This window comes from Lutra lutra, chromosome 5, assembly GCF_902655055.1.
Source record: "Lutra lutra chromosome 5, mLutLut1.2, whole genome shotgun sequence".
NCBI classification, from domain to species: domain Eukaryota; kingdom Metazoa; phylum Chordata; class Mammalia; order Carnivora; family Mustelidae; genus Lutra; species Lutra lutra.
The window spans coordinates 28,822,667-28,841,684 of NC_062282.1; the positions used below are offsets into that span (position 1 = coordinate 28,822,667).

At 37.6% G+C, this 19,018-nt stretch overlaps 1 protein-coding gene across 4 annotated transcripts in view; it reads right to left on the reverse strand.

The window, feature by feature from the left end:
- Window positions 1–19,018, reverse strand: part of LMBRD2 (LMBR1 domain containing 2) — a 55,021-nt gene that overhangs the window by 18,017 nt on the left and 17,986 nt on the right. For all 4 annotated transcript variants that reach the window (XR_007127380.1, XR_007127379.1, XM_047729405.1 and 1 more), the window contains exons 7-17: window positions 17,467–17,541; window positions 16,293–16,406; window positions 15,747–15,930; window positions 12,512–12,693; window positions 11,840–11,973; window positions 10,198–10,303; window positions 9,436–9,533; window positions 5,962–6,065; window positions 4,291–4,337; window positions 2,982–3,087; window positions 42–171 (exon numbers count right to left, since the gene is read on the reverse strand). Coding sequence is in view for 2 of the 4 variants with exons in the window: in XM_047729405.1 (XP_047585361.1) it covers window positions 42–171; window positions 2,982–3,087; window positions 4,291–4,337; window positions 5,962–6,065; window positions 9,436–9,533; window positions 10,198–10,303; window positions 11,840–11,973; window positions 12,512–12,693; window positions 15,747–15,930; window positions 16,293–16,406; window positions 17,467–17,541 (1,280 nt within the window). In the remaining 2 variants the exon portion in view is untranslated. The remainder of the gene's footprint in view (window positions 1–41; window positions 172–2,981; window positions 3,088–4,290; window positions 4,338–5,961; window positions 6,066–9,435; window positions 9,534–10,197; window positions 10,304–11,839; window positions 11,974–12,511; window positions 12,694–15,746; window positions 15,931–16,292; window positions 16,407–17,466; window positions 17,542–19,018) is intronic.

The following is a 19,018-nucleotide window of genomic DNA, read 5'->3' on the forward strand; positions in this document are numbered from 1 at the left end:
TTTCAGAATGCTGGAGCCAAAATGCCCCAGCCAGAGCTTACCTTTCTGATTTAGATTCAAGAGGATCATCAGTGAATGTTTCTGCATTAAAATCCAAAGGTTCTACATCTTGGAGGAGTTCTATTCGGTCTCTTTCAGTCCTATTATTGGCCCTGGTATATTTGGATGTTGCTGTGAATGGAGGAAAAAATATATATCTACTTTTCTATTGTCTTTATGGGTCAGTCTATGGACTCATGAAAAAAAGTCAAGATTATAAACAATCTGAATTTTGATTGTGAAGACAATAATAAGAACAGATAACTACTTGATTCCTTTAAAATCAGATTAAAATGAAAAATAGTATGATAGGAAATAACACAGAAAAGTTTCTCCCTTGTAGCTAGTCTAAGCTCAGAAGCAGGTACAATGTAAAGATTCAATTATTGTGAATCAGAATCAACATTTAACATATGAACTATGAAATTGTTCATTCTCAAGTTTCAGCTGGTTTCATGGTGAATCCAGGGGTCCCGTATCTCAGTTCTCAGCTAAAATTTCTTTAACATGTACTCAACTCAAGCTCTTCAAGAAAGGCCTGAGTCTTCTTCCCAGGAGACAAGAGTTTAGGCAAGCTAAATCCAACAGAAATAAAATGCACACACAGTATTTACTTAAAAATTTTCTAGTAGCTACATGAAAAAATAAAAAGGAACAGGTGAAATTAATTTTAACAGACTTAATTTAGTTCAATATATCCAATATATTATCATTTCAACATGGGGCACCAGCCTCATTGTAATTGCTCAATGGCCACCTGTGGGTAATACCGACCATCCTTGTCAGTACAGATCTACTGAATTCTCCATTCTCTCTATGTGGATGGGCTGGGTTTTCTTCATAAACAAACCAAATTTTCACGAAGTTCTTCTGAGCAGTCCGATAGCTTCAAAAGAACTTTGTGATATAGCTCTTTTTGAAAACTTTAGGCAAGCCAATTCAATTCTATCTTACACTTTTGTCATCTTAGACTCTGACCTTCATCTTTTCTCTCATTCATTCAGCAAATATTGGTTGCCTCCCACATTCCAGGTTCTCTTCAAGTCAGCATCCTAAGGCATCGTGTTCCCTTTTCTCTTGAAGATTCTCCCACACTCCCACATCTTCCTACCACGTCAACCTCTACTTAAACTTCCAAATCTTTGTAGAGTCCCCTCTCTTTTTCCTAGTTTTTTTTTTTTGAAAGATCTTATTCATTTATTTGACAGAGATCACAAGTAGGCAGAGAGGCAGGCAGAGAGAGAGGGGGAAGCAGGTTCTCCGCTGAGCAGAGAGCCCAATGCGGGGCCTGATCCCAATACCCTGGGATCATAATCCGAGCCAAAGGCAGAGGCCTTAACCCACTGAGCCACCCAGGTGCCCCACCCCCTTTTTAAGATGTTCTCTGAAAGAGAAAGAAAGAGGCAGAAAGAGAGGGAGAAGCAGGCTTCCCACTGAGCAGGGAGCCCAACACAGGGCTCGATCCCAAGGCCCCGGGATCATGACCTGAGTGGAAGGCAGACACTTAACTGGCTGAGCCATGTAGGCACCCCTCTTCCCTCGCTTTAACTAAACCTTTAGCTCTCTCCCATGTCTTCTACCCTAAATCTCATTCAAACACATCCTTTCCTCTTCATCTCCAGGATCACTGGTTATCTTAGGCCCTCATTTCTTTTTTTTTTTTTTTAAGATTTTATTTATTTATTTGACAGAGAGAGAAAGCACAAGTAAGCAGAGTGGCAGGCAGAGGGGGAGAGAGAAGCAAGCAGGCTCTCTGCTGAGCAGGGAGCCCAATGCAGGGCTTGATCCCAGGACCCTGGAATCCTGACCTGAGTCGAAGGCAGCCGCTTAACCAACTGGGCCATCCAGGTGCCCCTAGGCCTCACTTCTTGATCGCATTACCAAAACAGACATTAAATTGGTTCCTTTGTCTCACTTCCTTGGAAATCATGCTTGATGTTCAAATTCACCTTCTGAAACCAAAGATCTGAGCATGCTCCTTTCCCGAATGAAATCTTAACTTGATTTGAAAGTCTTCACTTCTGAGCACGGTAATAGCTACTTGCCCAGCTGTCCCTGCAGCCTCCCCTCTCATCAGGCTCCTCATACTAAATTTAGGATCTTGTGACAGAAACAAATCTGCATTCTCCCAAAGGTTCTCTTAAGTCACTCATTCATCTTTCTGCCTAAAACCCCTTCACTGGGCAAAGTACCATTCACTCCCAAATGCTGAGTTAGTATTACTCTATCACAGAAATCCTTTCCCTATAAAGAATTCTTTTTCTATCCCCTTGGTTGAGTTCCCTCAGCATCGGGAGTGTACCCTTCTACTCTCTCAGCATTCCTGCATCTCCCCCAAAGACAAACCTCCTTTGCCATCTACTCTGGGCAGAGTCCTGGGCAAAAACAGGTTTCTTACCACCTTCCCAGGGGCAGATGGCAGGGTCAAGGGATATGGGGGGGTATCTTAACTCAAACCACTGGCAAATGTCTTCTACTTGGTTATCAGTCCCTCACAAAATTAATTGGCATCCCAAGGACAGGAAATTTATCTTCTTATATCCCTGTATACCTGGGAAAGTATCTGACATAAGGGTCAGTCAGGAAATGGTTATAAAAATGACTGAATTGCCTACATCTACTACCAGAAAAGTAAAGAACAACAACCAGGTAAATCGTAGAAATCAACACCTGCCTACAACATGCCTGGGATAAGTACTGGTATTATTTAGGGTCGTAAGATTACAACTACTCATGCGTTGTCCCAATTCTCCATCTCTTATAAGAAACGCATACTTGAGTTTCCCTTTCCTTCTATACACTGAGGGATGAAAAACGAAAGACAATGCAGAACCACCTCTACAGTTCTCTAAAGGCATTTCTGAATGGATACCTTCTCAGTCTCTATGCAAGCAAGTATTAGGAAAACAACTTCTAAGGGAACTAGAAAAGAAACGACTTACATCGGGTGGTACTAAGATCTGAGAGGCTTGACTCTTTCGGGTCAACATGAACATTTCTGTTTCTAGTGGAATCTTCTCTACTGTGTCCATAACGTTCTTTCCACTCCTAAGTCAGAACACAAATAAATATATAACAGAGGAACTCACAGGCAGAAAGTAATTCATCAGTGTCAACAGACTATAGAGTTAGAGAATTTAGTTACTTTTATCAGAAATTCACCAGATAATCAGTATGATTAGTATAGTACCGTGAAAATTTTCAAAAATAATTTTTGTCTCCGAACTTTTTTCCAAATGAAAATTTATAGACATTTTTGCTAGCTATAATTCACCTGTTTAGTTCTTCTGTTTAAAATGTCAAAACAACATGACAGCTACAACTGGCTTACCTTGACCACATAAAAGTTATGCAGACTAATAATTCATGAGATGTTAACAAAATCTTCTCCCATATAAATAAACTACAAATATCAGAGACCTGAAAAGTCACTTTCAAAAGCAAAATTAAAGTTGTATACAAACATGGTTAGATAGGTATAATCAAACCATATGAAGTGGGATGCTACTCAGTCAATTCTTAGAACTGAAAGGAATCTTAGAGGGCACCTTGTTCAACCTCTCCTGCCATGTAGGGTTTCATTCTAAAATAGCCATGCCATTGGCTCACTTATTATATGACATGGAAGTTTCTATTGCAAGCAGCCCATCACAGTTTTGATAAACTGAGGAAGATAGAAATTTTCACTGAGAGGTGAAACCTATCTCCAGTAACTTCCACTCTCTGGGTTCCAATTATGTCTTCTGAAATAAAGAACAAAGCTCCTTTTTACATGACACACACTAACATATATGAAGACAACTATCATGTCTCCTTCTCTGAGTCTTCAATTCCCCAGTATAGATATACACCGGTGTTGAAAATTTGTGGTAACTGTTGACTAAATTTTTCTAATTTTCTGCCTTTTCACTCTCTAGGAGGAAAGGACTGAAGAAAAATTGAAGAGGAATACAATTAATGTCATATGACCAAAAAAGCGTAACAATTTCAAAGCAATCAAAATGACTTTAATAGCAAGATTGCATGAATTTATTAATTCTCTCATTAAGTATTCACACAGCACTGACCTTAGGCAAGAAACTGCTAGACGTTGGACACAAAGTAAATTTAATTTAACTAATGACTTTTTAGAACAGGTCTACACTGTTCCCACGGTTCTTTGGTCTTTAGCCAATTCTAAATCAGTAAAATTCTTACCATTACTTCACATTAGTCTTTAGGTTACAGCAAATTAACAAGTACTATACTTACTCTTCTTCGATTTTCACCTTCTTCTTGCCTTTGCCTTTTTCTCTTCTCTAGAGACAGAAAAGTGGTCTCAAATTTGGTATAACACGGTTTAATTATACATAGAGTAACTGAAGTAAAGGTATCAGGCTATGACCAATTTCCTTTAAATTACTACAAAGTCAAAAGTAATAGGTTATTGTTGGAAAGGACCTTAGAGGTCACCTAATCCATCAGAGAATACCTCCCATATTTTTGTTGGAGATGACCTTTAGGCCTTGTCTAACAGTTTTAGTGAGGAAAAAGTTCTTCCTCATGGTGATCTCAAATTCTGGATAACTTATTTTTCTTCGCCTTACCTTCAAAATGAAGTTGATACTTCTTTCTGCATAAAAGTCCTTTCCCTTATTCTCTTCAGGCTACAAACTCAGTTTTGTTTTTTTGGGGGGGTTTGTTTGTTTGTGTTTTTGCATAAGATACATTCTACAGTTGCATAGTTCTGGCTGTCCTTCTCTAAATACCTTCTAATTTATAAGTTCTACTCTTGAAATCTTACCCAGGACTGAATATGATACTTCAGATGAGATCTTAATTAATGTTAAAGGCAGTAGAACCATTACATCAACTAGACCGCACCTTTCTAGGAGAGAATTTGAAGGATACAACAGCTTCTATTGAAGCTATAACATATTTTGGCTGACATTTAACTTATGATCACACAAAAGCTCCAGACCTACGTAGGGGAATGTCTAGGAACCAATGTCCCCACACTCGAGTTTTGTTTTCTTTTTTCCCTGCCATCACTCAAACACCAGTAAATTTGATACATTCAGTGTCGGGATTAGATTCTAGTGGAGGGCCATGTATTCTAACAGGGTGTTAATGTTCATCGCATTCTCAAACCCAGCCTTGGCCTGAATGATTTTCTGTGCGGTATCAAATCGATAATTCTTTCAACTCATGAATTTTATAGTTGTACTGAGCCTGGCAAATCTGTTTCCACAAAAACACCAAAATGACTCTAATGCCATCCAAGAGAATTATTTAGTTAAGGATAGACTAAATTTCTGCTGCAGTATTTCTTAAAGATGGATGAAACCCCCATTTGTTTTCAAATTATTTTTGCTATGAAGATTATACATAGATTTTTAGCTAAAAAACATTAATTTCTCTTTTTTTAAATATTTTTATTTATTTGACAGAGAGAGAGCATGCACACAAGCAGGGGGAGCAACAGAGGGAGAGAGAGAAGCAGGCTTTCCACTGAACGGGGAGTCTGATATGGGGTTTGATCCCAGAATCCTGGGATCATGACCTGAGCCAAAGGCAGATGCTTAACCAACTGAGCCACCCAAATGCCCCCCAAAACATTAATTTCTTAAGAGAGATTAAAAATTACAAATTAGGGACGCCTGGGTGGCTCAGTTGGTTAAGCAGCTGCCTTCGGCTCAGGTCATGTTCCCAGCGTCCTGGGATCGAGTCCCACATCGGGCTCCTCCTTGCTTGGCGGGGAGCCTGCTTCTCCCTCTGCCTCTGCCTGCCATTCTGTCTGCCTATGCTCGCTCTCTCTCCTCTCTCTCTGACAAATAAATAAAATCTTTAAAAAAAAAAGAAAATTACAAATTATACAAACACTAATGTTGTATTTTGAGTCTTAGTGCTTTCCTTTCATTAATTTTAAAAGACAAATCTTACCTCGTCTGATTAATTCTTTTCCTTCATCAACCAAGTCTGATGTCATATCATTATCTCCCATGAACTGCTGGAAACCAAGTAGATTCAAACAACGGGTTCCCAAACTAATAAAAGTAGATTTTTTAAAAGACATGCATTATTTCTCATTGTAAATGTTTAGATAAACCATTCTTTAGTATTGTCACCCCAAAGAAGCCTATATTTTATTATTAGTTATCATAGCAAGTTACATAGTTATTCTTGTCTTTCTTCAAGAAGAACTTATTTATCTTTCTAAGTTTATATAGCAGGTACTTCCCTGACATGGTGTGCACCATACCCAGATTTCTTCCAAAAATAAATTGATTTGGGCCATTAGTATACCTTCAGAAAATTATTACACAATACAAAACAATGGCTATAATACAAATGCAACGGATTCTTCTCTTATATTCGAACAATTTTAATGCTGAAAATACACAGACAACCAGTATTCCCAAGTGTAAAATAATCTGGTTTAGAAAATCTTAATTATGCAAGTTGATTTTCATGTTCAATTTTTTTTAATAACCTGAGAGCTAGTCAATTCCATTTAAATAACTTTAATTACACATTCAGAATTTATCACTATATCTTATCTGAGGGCTATTATTTTATATTATTTGGTATTTACTTTAAACCTCACTGTTGTATAGGACAAGAATACTCTGAAAATATGACATTCAAGGAAAGAAGCAATGGCTGGATGGGCAGGATTCATATTTGTTAAGTTCCTACTATATACATCAGCCAATTTACAGATACTCTCTTATTTTATTCTTACTGTAATCCTAAGAAATAATCACTTTACAGATAAGAAAACAGAGGCTCAGGGGGTTAAATACTTGCTAATGATCATTTAGTAAGTTTTAAAGCTGGGATTTAAATCCAAGACAAAACAAAGACCAAGTTCTTTTTATTGCCTTAGTTTTCAGATGTTTTCACTGATGTACTCCTAATGGTATAAGCCTGAACACATACATGGAGCAAGAGGGGGAGAGAGGAAGAAAGAGAAAGCGGGGAATGAAGGTGTGTAGGTGTTGGTGGGGGTGGAGCTTGGGGTGTGCGCACGCTGGGAGGAAAGAAAATAGTACAGCAGCTACAAGAAAGTGAAGGTCTTCCATTTTACATGACCAATATGTAAAAAATCTGACTGTGTAAATCTGATGATGTGGAAAAAAATAATAATGAATCTCCATGCTTTAATATACCATTTACCATTGAGCAACACTGGGGTTTTGGGTAGGTGGTCATGCCAATTCAGTGACTTTAAAAATTCCCTTACTATTTTCATCCTTGTGGGAATATGATACCCCAGGGTGAGGAACCCCAAACTGGATCCTTGACTGTGGGATGGTCATAACTTTTTCTAAAGTGTCAGGAAACAGCCTTATACGCTCCATGCAGTTAAATCTGGATATTAACTCTGGGAATGGTTGTGTTGTTAGTAACATGGAATTAGTAGGGTGCCTGGGTGGCTCAGTGGGTTAAGAATCCAACTGACTCTTGACTTCAGCTCAGGTCATGATCGCAGGGTGGTGGGATCGAGCCCCTCGCTGGGCTCTGTGCTCAGCAGGGAGTCTGCTCACGATTCTCCCCCTCCTCTCTCTCAGCCCCTCCCCCCTCTGTGAGCGTGTGCACCCGCTCCCTCTTTCTCTCTCTCTCAAAAAATGAATAAATCTTAAAAATAAAACAAAACACGGGAATTGACCAATTATGGCAGCATTTCAAAAGAAAATGAAACCTATGAAGAAAAGAAACCTATGAAGCAAGTTACCATTAAAGTGTCACTAAGGCAATTGCTTCATAGGTCTCTATTAGATAGAGTATCTATTTTGAGACATAATTTGAAAATTAAAGAATCTGGCCTTTCTTTTCCTAAAAGACAAACTGGCCCTCAAAGTTTATCCCATTTAACTCTAAAACAAAACCTTTAATGGATTAATAATTTTCCTTTTAGACATAATAAATCTTTATATTTAAGATTTTATAGTTGATAAAGCACAATCCCACCCATCTATTCCTTGATCCATATAATAATCTACTAATGTAAGCAGAGATGCTAATCTTGCAAACATAACTACTAACATGTGAAGTCCTAAATCACACATCACAAGCTCCTAATGTTTCATTACTAGTTTTGTAAACTTTTAAAATAAATAAACTAAGTTTTGGACATGTGAAATACAGTCTCTTCCTTTACCACATCATTTTCACAATGATGACACATTTTCACAAACCTATTGTCTTTTCTATCTTCAGAAAAAAACTTGAAAGTTAGATGTACTATCATCAGTTCATATTAACAGTTTTATTTTAAAATGTAATCTTTTATTTTACCTACAAGAAGGTAAAATGTTTTAAAACATTCAATAAAGAATTTATTTCAAGTAATAATTGTCTGTTTACTCAATAGCTTCTTATTGAGTATACATATATTATCTGTAATAACTATATAACAGTATTAGAAGATATAAATGAAAAGTGATGAAAATCACTTTGATGAAACATTTTCATCAGAAAAACAAACTGACTAACATCAACAAATTAATTTTTAGGGGCACCTGGGTGGCTCAGTTGATGAAGTGTCTGACTCTTGGTTTCATTCAGTTCAGGTTGTGATCTCATGGGTCATGGGATCCAGTCCTGCCTTAGGCTCCACATTCAATGTCGAGTCTGCTTGGGATTCTCTCTCTCCTCTCCCTCTGCCCCTCCCCTACTCGCAGATGTTTGCACACTCTCTCTCTCTCTCAAATATATAAATAAATAAATATTTTTTTGAGTGGTCTTTTTGGCGTGTCATGGAGCACTGAAGCAGTCAGTGAAGAGGGCAGGCCCAGCACAGGATAAGGGCCCCTGACATGTGCAAGTTGGGAAGACAGGGTGTTAGAAACTAAGCACATCTGTCTTTACCTGCTTTTGAGTCATACCCTAGCCAACAGTCAATCATTTTTTTCTAATCCTATAAAAAATAGTAGCCTGTATCCTTTCCAGTCTTGTATGTACGGCCTAATTACAATTGCTCCCCATCTGATGTTTGGTGCTGGCAAAGGTCTGAGGCCCCTAAAAACCCAGCAATGACTATGGGGAAAGCCCTACGGCTCATTTATATTACTGGATAAAAGATGGGCATGGGGGTATTTTATAAGCTACACTGCCTGTCAGTGTTGAAGGCCAGAACTTAGAGTTAACATTCTGTAATCAATCCTACCACTTTGTAGCCTAAATACTTGTAAAAGAATGACTATACTTCTCTTAAAAATACCTTCAGAGGGAGAGCCTGACTTCATCACTTAAACAAATCCTTTAAACTACATCCAGTACCCCCAAAGCCACAATAAAACAAACAACAACCAAAACCTAACCAGTAAATATTTAAAAGAGTTTTAAGGAGAAAGGATATCCAGATTGGACAAGAGTAAGAGAGAAAAAAAAAAGCAATGTTAAGCTTCTTACCTAAAGTAAGTAGCAATGCAGAGAATTACCACCAACATGGGATAATATATGTAGAATCCATCTGCAATAAAGGATAAAACTTTCATGGAACCCATAATCTAAAGAGAAAAAAAAAAAAAGAAGAAGAAGTTAAAGTCATACAGTTCTGTATTTTTCATTCTTTTCCACCATTAGAAAATTCACTCATAACCAACCATATTAACAAATTTGGACTTCTCACAAAGTAGAAATAAAGCACTAAATGGACTTATTTTTAAGTTCTCATCACAAGAAAAAACAAAACTTGGAAGTACGTGAGGTGACGGATGTCAACTAAAGATACCGTGGCAATCATTTCAAGATAGATACGTATATCAAATCATTCTGCTGCACACCTTAAACTAATGCAATGTTATATGTCAATTATATCTGAATTTGCTAATGTATTAAGGTTTTTACCTAATTAATATTTTGTGAATATTTTTGAAAATTATCGTGTACTGAAGATGATAAATATAAAAGCTAATAATGAGGTCTACTGATACTGCTCAGCTGCACAACCTATGTGAACCAAAAAACTTTTTTTTACGATAAAAGAGAGCAAGGAATTTTTATCGTGTCATTAGTATTACATATACAACTTTTAAAAGAAAGTGTGATATTAAAAAAAAAAGATCCTAATCACACTACAGAACTTCTCTGCTGGGATTTAAAAGAAATTCCACAATAATACATCTTATAGAGACAACAACTCTAAAAAATCTGTGTTCTGACCATACTTACAGATGTATAAGCAGTTGGCTGTGTATTCTGGTGAGAGATGGATGAGTCCATATGAGTCAAACCCAAGAAATTAAGACACAAAGGAGGAGTCAAGCGGCAAAATAACCTGTAGTAAGCATTGATAAACAGAGTATATTAAAAATATGGTAGCAAAATCCATTTTATTATATTGAAATATAACTATTATTTTCATCCTTTTGTATTGTATTTATCTTAAATTCTTAATGTGAACTGTCCTTACCTGAGAGACATTCTGAAAATCCTATTAATTGCATTTCCCTAAAACATCAACACCTACATGGCAAAGTTCCAGCCTCAGGCTGCCTCCTTTGGTGGTGTTTACCACTGCTTTAGTCTCAGAATTTCTGGATGCACTTCTTCCAAGTCTTTCATCTGTGTAATCTGTCTCAGTATGGCAAGGACAGCAATATCCTCAAGGGGAACTATACTCACTACACAAAAGACCTAAAGTTGTATCAAAGTACAACACTCTGACAAGTTCAGGTACATAGAACTGCTAGAGCTCAGTTTTGTCCAGCCTCACAGAACTAGACTTGGAGACTGGGGGGACAGGAAAATGGAGGATGTGAATACAAAGAGGCAATATGAGGAGTTATTTTGTGTGATCGAACAATTCTGTATCTAGATTGTGGTGGTGGGTACATGAATCTACACAAGAACATACACACACACGGATGAAGGATAAAAACAGTGAGAACTGGGTGCCTGAGTGGCTCAGTGGGGTAAGCCTCTGCTTTTGGCTCAGGTCATGATCTCAGGGTCCTGGGATTGAGTCCCGCACTGGGCTCTCTGATTAGCGGGGAGCCTGCTTCCTCCTCCCTCTCTCTGTCTGCCTCTCTGGCTACTTGTGATCTCTCTCTGCCAAATAAATAAATAAATAAAATCTTTTAAAAAAAATGGTGAGAACTAAATGAGGTCTATAATCTAATTAACAGTAACCTCTCGGTGTAAAATCCCTGCTTTTGATATTGTACAATGGCTATATAAAATGACTCCATTCGGGGAAGCTGGGTGAAGGTTAATAAGACTCTTTGTACTATACTTGCAACTTCCTATGACTCTATAATTATTTGGAGAAAAATGGTAAAAGAAAAAAACCTTCAAGATACTTCAGACATGGATTCCTCTGTGAACTTCCCGAGGTCTACCCTTTATAAATACCATTATAACTGATTAAACAATAGGGACAAACAATAGCCCAAGCTAGAGCTGTCACTCTACCCTCTTGCTAAATCTCTTAGCAAAAACTATTCTTGTTCATTTTCATAAGCCCTTTATGATGCAGTTTGATGCCATGGGATCTCAGAACCCTCTAGGTCTCACTTCGCCTCTAAACTCTTAGATGGTCCTAGTATTTACTAATCTATTTATTGAATCTCTCATCTGTAAATCCTGGCTGTCTTTCCTTTCCTCCCTAACCTAGTAAGCCTGTGAGTAACCTTAAACTTCAAGGAGGTTTTAGCTAGCAACCAAACATCTAACTAATGCTTAAACCTAATCAACGACCTCACATAAACACAGGTGTCAGTGGAACACCCATAAAGGACAAGAAATAAATGAGAGATCCAAAGAATGCATGCAGTGGAGTCAGTCCCGTGTATCCAAATACCATCCCACTTACATGCCACTGAAAAGAAGGCTGTAAGCATCAGTCTGGTGATGTGAGGCCAAGTAATAATAGTTAAATACACGAATCCTGAACACAGTAGAATAAACACAGATGCTGAGAAAGAAGATGGAAAGGAAGCAAGCAATCTGAAAAACAAGCAAAACCAGTTTAAGACGCATGGACTCGAGCACTTTTGTATGTTCCCAAGCATTATCCTTTATTCCCAGCTAACATTTATTGACAGTCTGAAATTTAAACACAGTAGCAGTTTTTCTTAACCACATAAGAAAATGAATTTATGAAAAAAATCTACATCTCAACCCATTCAACATCCTGTCCATGAGTTTCAGATCTACCTCCTGAAGTGAGCCCATTTTCCCACTCCCTTGGACATTCTCCCCATGAAGACTCTAAGTTATGTAGCTTCACTGGCATAAACAGGATCAAAGTATTCTTAGAAAAGAATTTTGCACTATTTTGTACCCTATCATCTCTCCTCAAACACAATTGTAAGTTTTTATAGTCTGGGTAAATGGATGAAGCTCATTTTTGAAAGTCTGAATAGTAACACTGCAGGGAACTTCACTGCTTTCCTCATTACTAGAATATATAAAGAAAAAGACAATAGTTAAAAACTATACTATGAACTGACACACATTTATGACAGATATAAAATCAACTGACCTCGATATAAATATAGTTGTAAGTTTTTTCCGCCAGCTGTATGAAGACTGCAAAGAGGGATAAGACAGGTGTCGTACTAAAGAATGTGCATTCTGACCACACAACAATCACAGAGAAGACGGACAAAACCACGGCAAGTATCCTATAAAACCATGGTCGCAACAGACATTCCCAGTACCATTCTGGAAGAGAAAAGAAAAAGATGATTAGGAAAACCATAAAGAGGAACACAGTATTCACCCTGTTTCAAAATATTCCGTACAAGATACATAACTGCAAAGAGGAAAATATTAAGTTCACAGGGCAGGAACCAGGCAGATCTCCTCGTCACCCAATAATCACCAGGAATGTGACAAACTGACATCACGTGCCTCTGGCCATGGAACACTGAGAACAACACTATATCACTACAGCAGCATTTCCACCAAAAATGCAAAACTTGCATCCAACCGGAGGAAGTATCACACTCACATTCCGGGACACCCAATAAAACACAGGCCTAGAGTCTCCAAAAATACCAATGTCATAAAACAGAAAGAGGCACTGAGACTTTGGTCCAGATGAAAGGAAATTAAGGGGACATGACACCTGAATGAGATGCATGATCTGGGATTTTCAACAAAGAATATTTTGGGACCATTTGCAAAATCTGATTAAGGTCTATAGATAACAGTTGTTATCAAAGTTCATTTCCTGATTTGGTCATTGCATTTGGTTATATAGGGAAATGTCTCTTATTTTAGAACATAGATGCTGAAACATTTAGGAGCAAAAAGTCATCATATTTGGATTCAACTCTGAAAAGATTAAGGAAAAATATATACACAGAGAGAAAGATAAAGCAAATGGATATGGTAAACCGTTAACATGTGGAGAATGTAGGTGAAGGATATACAAGAATTCTCTTTACTATTCCAGCAACTTTCAGTTCAGTATGACTTTAGGTAAAAAATAAAAGATAAGAAAAGAAAGTTCCCCAAATTGAAAAGCTGTATTTTCACTCCATTCACAGAGGTGTGGAGCTCTTTCAACCCTACTCTGCATAGTTCCTGGTGAGTTCAAGGTCCACACTGGTGATCCTTTTTTTCAATACCCTGGGGTCTTCTTTCAAACCTTGCCCTCCTTTCCTCCTGTGATCTCATCCTCCACTGTGCCTTCACAATTCATTCCCATGGCCATCCCTAAACCTCTTACCGTCAAAAACTCCTGCCCTTTTAATCTCATTACAGTGGTCCTGTTTCCAGGCAATATCTTCACCTAATATTCCAATTCCACTGACTGACCTTACCTGAACTAACACTCCATTCATTCTCCACCTTTTGTATTGCCGTCTTAACACCTGGTATGCTATTGCTTTCTTTACAAGCTCCGATTCCACAATCTTTGAGAATAATTACTCTCCAACATTCCAATTTCTTTGCCCTTTCTTCTTCTCTGCCCTTGCTAAGTGAAACCACACCCTGGTTAAATCCAACCTTCTGGCTGCTCTGGGAGCTGCATCCTGCAAAAGACACATACCTTTGTGGACTGTTTTCACTCTACATGTTTAATCCCCAGCTTCAGGTGGACCCTGAGCACTGCCCGGCTAGCTTACTACAATTCACCAATCCTCTCCCACGCCTTCTCTCCTTAGCAACTATTTTGTACCTTTTCTTCTTTCTTCGAATCTCCAAAATTTCTTCCCCTACACTCATTCTGAGCATTTCACTGAGAAGCTGGCAAGAAGGGAGCCTCCCCAAGTCCCCACCACTACCTCTTTTTACCTGCTCAGGTACATTTGTGCCTTACTTCCTAATCGAAGGGCATTCTCTGCACTGTTCACTATTTCCCATTTCATCTCTCCTCCTCATGGACATCATCCCAGCCATTCTCTTCTCTCATTACATTTCCTCTAAGGTATCATTCCCAAATTACATGCTATAATTGATCTTGACCCTGCCATCCTCCTTCAGCTACTACCTCTTTTCTCTACTCCCTTTTGTAAGCAAAACATTTTGAGAGTTTTCTATTCTCCCAGTTTCTAATGGCTCTTTAAACTCCAACTGGGCTTTCTTATTCCCTCCACCTCCACGTCACTTCTCTGAAATCCAGCGGTCAAGGCTTCATGGGCATGACAGTAGACCCATCCACATCTGGAAAGGTACTTTACATATCCCTTGCCACAAGACACCTCACCATCCCGCTTTTCCTCCTACTTCACTGGCCACTTCCCATTTAGCCTTTTCCTGGTTCCTCTTCATGAAGCTGAAGTCTACCTTATGTTGTGCCTCAGCTTGGTCTTCAGAGTTTGTCTTTTCTCTCCCAATCACTTCTTTGTTGATTTTATTCTGACCCAAGGCTCACTGATACACTGATGACACCCTGATTTATACTTGTAGACCAGACTTCTCCCCTGAACTCCCATTTCTACAGCCAACTACCTATTCAGCACCTTCTTCACACCTTTATGAGTACATTGCCTGTTTTTCTCACTCCATAAAGAGGAAGTTGTCTTTACATTTATTGACATATAACAAGCGCCCAACAACAGATAGCATATATGTTCTCAAATATTTGTTAAATGAATGAAAACAAGTATTTCTTTTATCCAATTAGAAAAGATCTTTACTGAGGTTTTCCAAGATATGTTATGGCCTTTATGTCTTTACTCAAAACCAAACATGAGAAAGAGAATCAGGTGAACATAATTGTTATTTAGATAAATAAGGTAAATGGAAGTTCTAATACTATGACACTTTGGTATGTTTTCATTAAATTCTTCATATTAAATCTGGTAATGTTTGAAGAGTGTCATAAATAATCATTAAAGAAAATGAAATAATTATGACTACTTAGTGTAGGTCATGTAAATAGACCAACAGATGCAAATAAAGAGGACTTCTTAGGGGAATAGTTTAGTAGTATATAAAGACTGAAGAAGGGACCCAAGCTTGTGATATAAAATTGCTTAAAATTCTATTTTAAGTATATATTATGATTACATAATATTCCTGATGTATGCATATATTTTTGCACAGGATTTTGATTAACTTTGAAGTAACAGTGCAAACTGAGAGATTATCTGTTAATATAACCAATAATTTTAGAGGGGGATGTTTATCAGATACATAATATTACCACACGATATATGTCAAATAATACAAATACAATTCAACTCTGCACTGGTGAAAATATATACTTTTTTCCTTTAGAAAAAATTACCATTAAATTTTGAAATTTATGTCAAATTACATACCAACTGTAGGATTATAAAAATACTGGATAAATTTATTTTCTGGCTCTGGTGACTGGAAGGTGTGAACAAACTGATGAGTAGCACTAGTTTCATTTTTTGCTACATCTTCTAGATAAAACGCTTGCTCTAAAAGAATCCGCCACTGTACTTGAGTTCGACGGTGCCTCTGAACTGAATAAATCACCTATAAAAGAGAACGGAAGCGGGGGGAAGGGGGCAGGATATATCGGTCAGTGTTCTGATCCAACAGTGTTTCAGGAAGATGCTGGTTATCACAACAATGGCAAAGTGTTAGTGGCATTTGCTGGGTTGGGCCAAGGATGTTAATATTCTAGGATATATGTAACAATTTGGCTTAGTGAATAATTCTCCCTCCCCAAATACCAAGAGTACCCCTGTTGAGAAATACACAGTTAAAACACAGGATCAAAGCACAGAATCAAAGAAAGTTTCAAATATACATTTATTCCAAATTCCCTTTTTGTGGGCAGTAATTATAAAACTAAGATCCTTAGCAAGCAAAAAAGCTATTATTAATAAAGTTACCTGCTTATGTAGTTTTACCAGACTCTTTTCACTTGGATAGGTATTATGCTTTTCATCAAAATCTTCATAATCATCCATGTTCCTACCCATTTTTTCCTGATACTCTGTAGGGCACTAAAAGGGACAAGCACTAAATTTCATTTGCAAAAAACTTAAAATTTTATTTTTACAATAAAATCTTCCATTCCTGGGCATATCTAATTTACTCAAAAACATCTTCCTCCTTTACTGGCATCTCTAAACAGTTGGACTTTTAGTTGCTGACATTTCCTTCAAAATATTTTAGATGTATTGAGTATCTTCTTACCCCTATTAATATTAACCTTTATGATCAGATATACTTGCTATGGTAGGGTAAGGGAGCTAACCTACATGAAGCAACTAGTATTTGAAAAGATTAGGCTATGTAGGCACCTGATCAATTATTTTCCTACCTAAAATGAAGACAAATCACAACAAATCCAAGATGCTGAATTTTTAAAGGTGTGGTACAGAAAAACAAACACATAAATGATTTGGAGTCATCTGCCCTATCAGTCATTCATTACTTACCTGAACTTGGGCAAGTTACTTTATCTCCCTGAATTGATCTCAAAAGATAGCAATGTAAGAGAAATGATGAGAGAACTTATTCTCACGACCATTATCTTAGCTGAAGGGAACACTAGCTAGTAATAATACAACAGATTTAAGATAGAGGAAAAGAAATAATTCAGTGGTTCTATGGTTACAAAGACAATGACTGAGCAGCTCATTTTTGGAATAATCATTTTGGAAGTATATAAATAGACCTAATTCAACCCCAATGCAGCAGAACCTTAATTGCATTGCTTCCTGTTAAATATCTTTGTTAAATATCTCATAGGGTTATTCAGTTTACAATGTACTTCATATGTCATAAACTGACACAAAGGAAGTAAGTGAAAGAGAACATTGGGGCCCTAGTTTATTAAGGAGATATGCCTGTAGTGACCACATTCAATGACACTTAGAAACTGTAAAGGTCCATCTCCATTGCTGAGTGATAGCAATTACTACACATCATTTACCATAACCTCTACAACCACATTTCAATGAAAAATATTGCCAATAATTAAATGTCAAACTTGTAATAACAACTGGAACAAATTCTAAGTGCAAATTACTACTGGTTTATGAGGATATGCTTAATTACCTTTTTAAGTATTGTATCCACACATTTTCTCAATGGGTGATTATACTTGATGCTTTCATTCACTTTGCGAACCTCCTATAAAAACAGTAAGCAGAATAAAAATATTTCCATTTCTATACATCATACATTTCAAATGAGACTATTCTAGGTACTATATATGTTCTCACAAGTTTAATTCCAACCCAGACCACTCAGCATATACATGAAGCTCCATTCACTGAAAAAAAGTTCTTAAGAACATAAGTAAAAATACACAGTTCTAGAATAGCAATACCTATACCCTGAGGTTTTTACTACTTTCTAAGATTTATTCCCTTATCATTTGCTTACTTGGTAGACAAAGATGAGTAAGTGTTATAAAAAAGTCATGAAGGACCAGAAAAACTGTGATGCTGTGCCCCTCCACCTTGCTTAGGAAGCTCAAATATCTCATTATCTAAAACACACTAAAGAAACCAGAGGAAGCAACAGGCAACAAACGTCACAAACCACCTCCTCCTTTCCAACGACTTATTTGTCCCACATTTGTTTATTAAGAACACACTAGATGCCAGCAGTCACCACAATCCATGGAGGAGGGTGCGGTAGGAAGACATGATGTTACAGGTCTTTAAAGACTGTCAGCTGGTAGTACGGTAGTAAGCAATTCAGTGAGTGTGAAAGCTATAAAAGTATAAAGGGGGTTAGGGAGGGGCATCTTTAGAACCAGCAGTTCCCAAAGAAGAACAATATTCTATAATAGTAATGAATTTTTTTAAAAGTGAGAACCACTGTTTTAGACAAAAGAAATGGCATGTTCAAGGGCTGGGCGGCAAGAGAACTGACCAGGGTATTAAAAAGAACATTCTGATTGTAGAGGAGACAATGGCCCTACGGGATACAAAACTGGAGGCAGGGAACCCTTCTGGCATATAGACAAAATTATGAAAAAAATCCACATATAACCAAAAAGTCACCTCCCTTAATATATGGAAAGTGCTTACAAATCGAGCGAAAATTAGGAAGACACATAAGTAATACTATTGGTCAATAAATGTCTGGAAAGCTAGTCAAGCTCACTAAAAACAACTACAAATTTTAAACATAAGAACAGTTTTCTGGCAAAATTATATAGCCTCTTTGAAAGGTAAATGAGCAATACCCATCAAAATTTAAAATATGTAGACCTTATGAATAATCTGTACCAGTAGATATTGCTCCTGTTGGGAGCTTAGCTTAATGAGGAAAACAGACATTATTCAAAAAGAAACGGTATGGAAAGCACTGTGTAATCTAGCAGCGGGAGGCCTTCTGATAAACTGATGACTTAAGCTGAGGTAAAAAAAACAGGAGGAGTAAGGTCAGCCAGCCAGAAGAGGGAGCAAGAACATTCCAAAAGGCCTGTCTAAGGCTCCAAGCAGGAGTGCACAGGGAGTTTCAAGGAACTGAAAGAAGTACAGTGTGACCGGGGGAAAGGAGGGTGAGCCCCTGAGCAGCACTTGATCAGCCCAAAGAAAAGCAAAGCGCTCCAGATGGCCTCAGTAACAGTTTACCTGAGGTCAGTGTGCGAGGC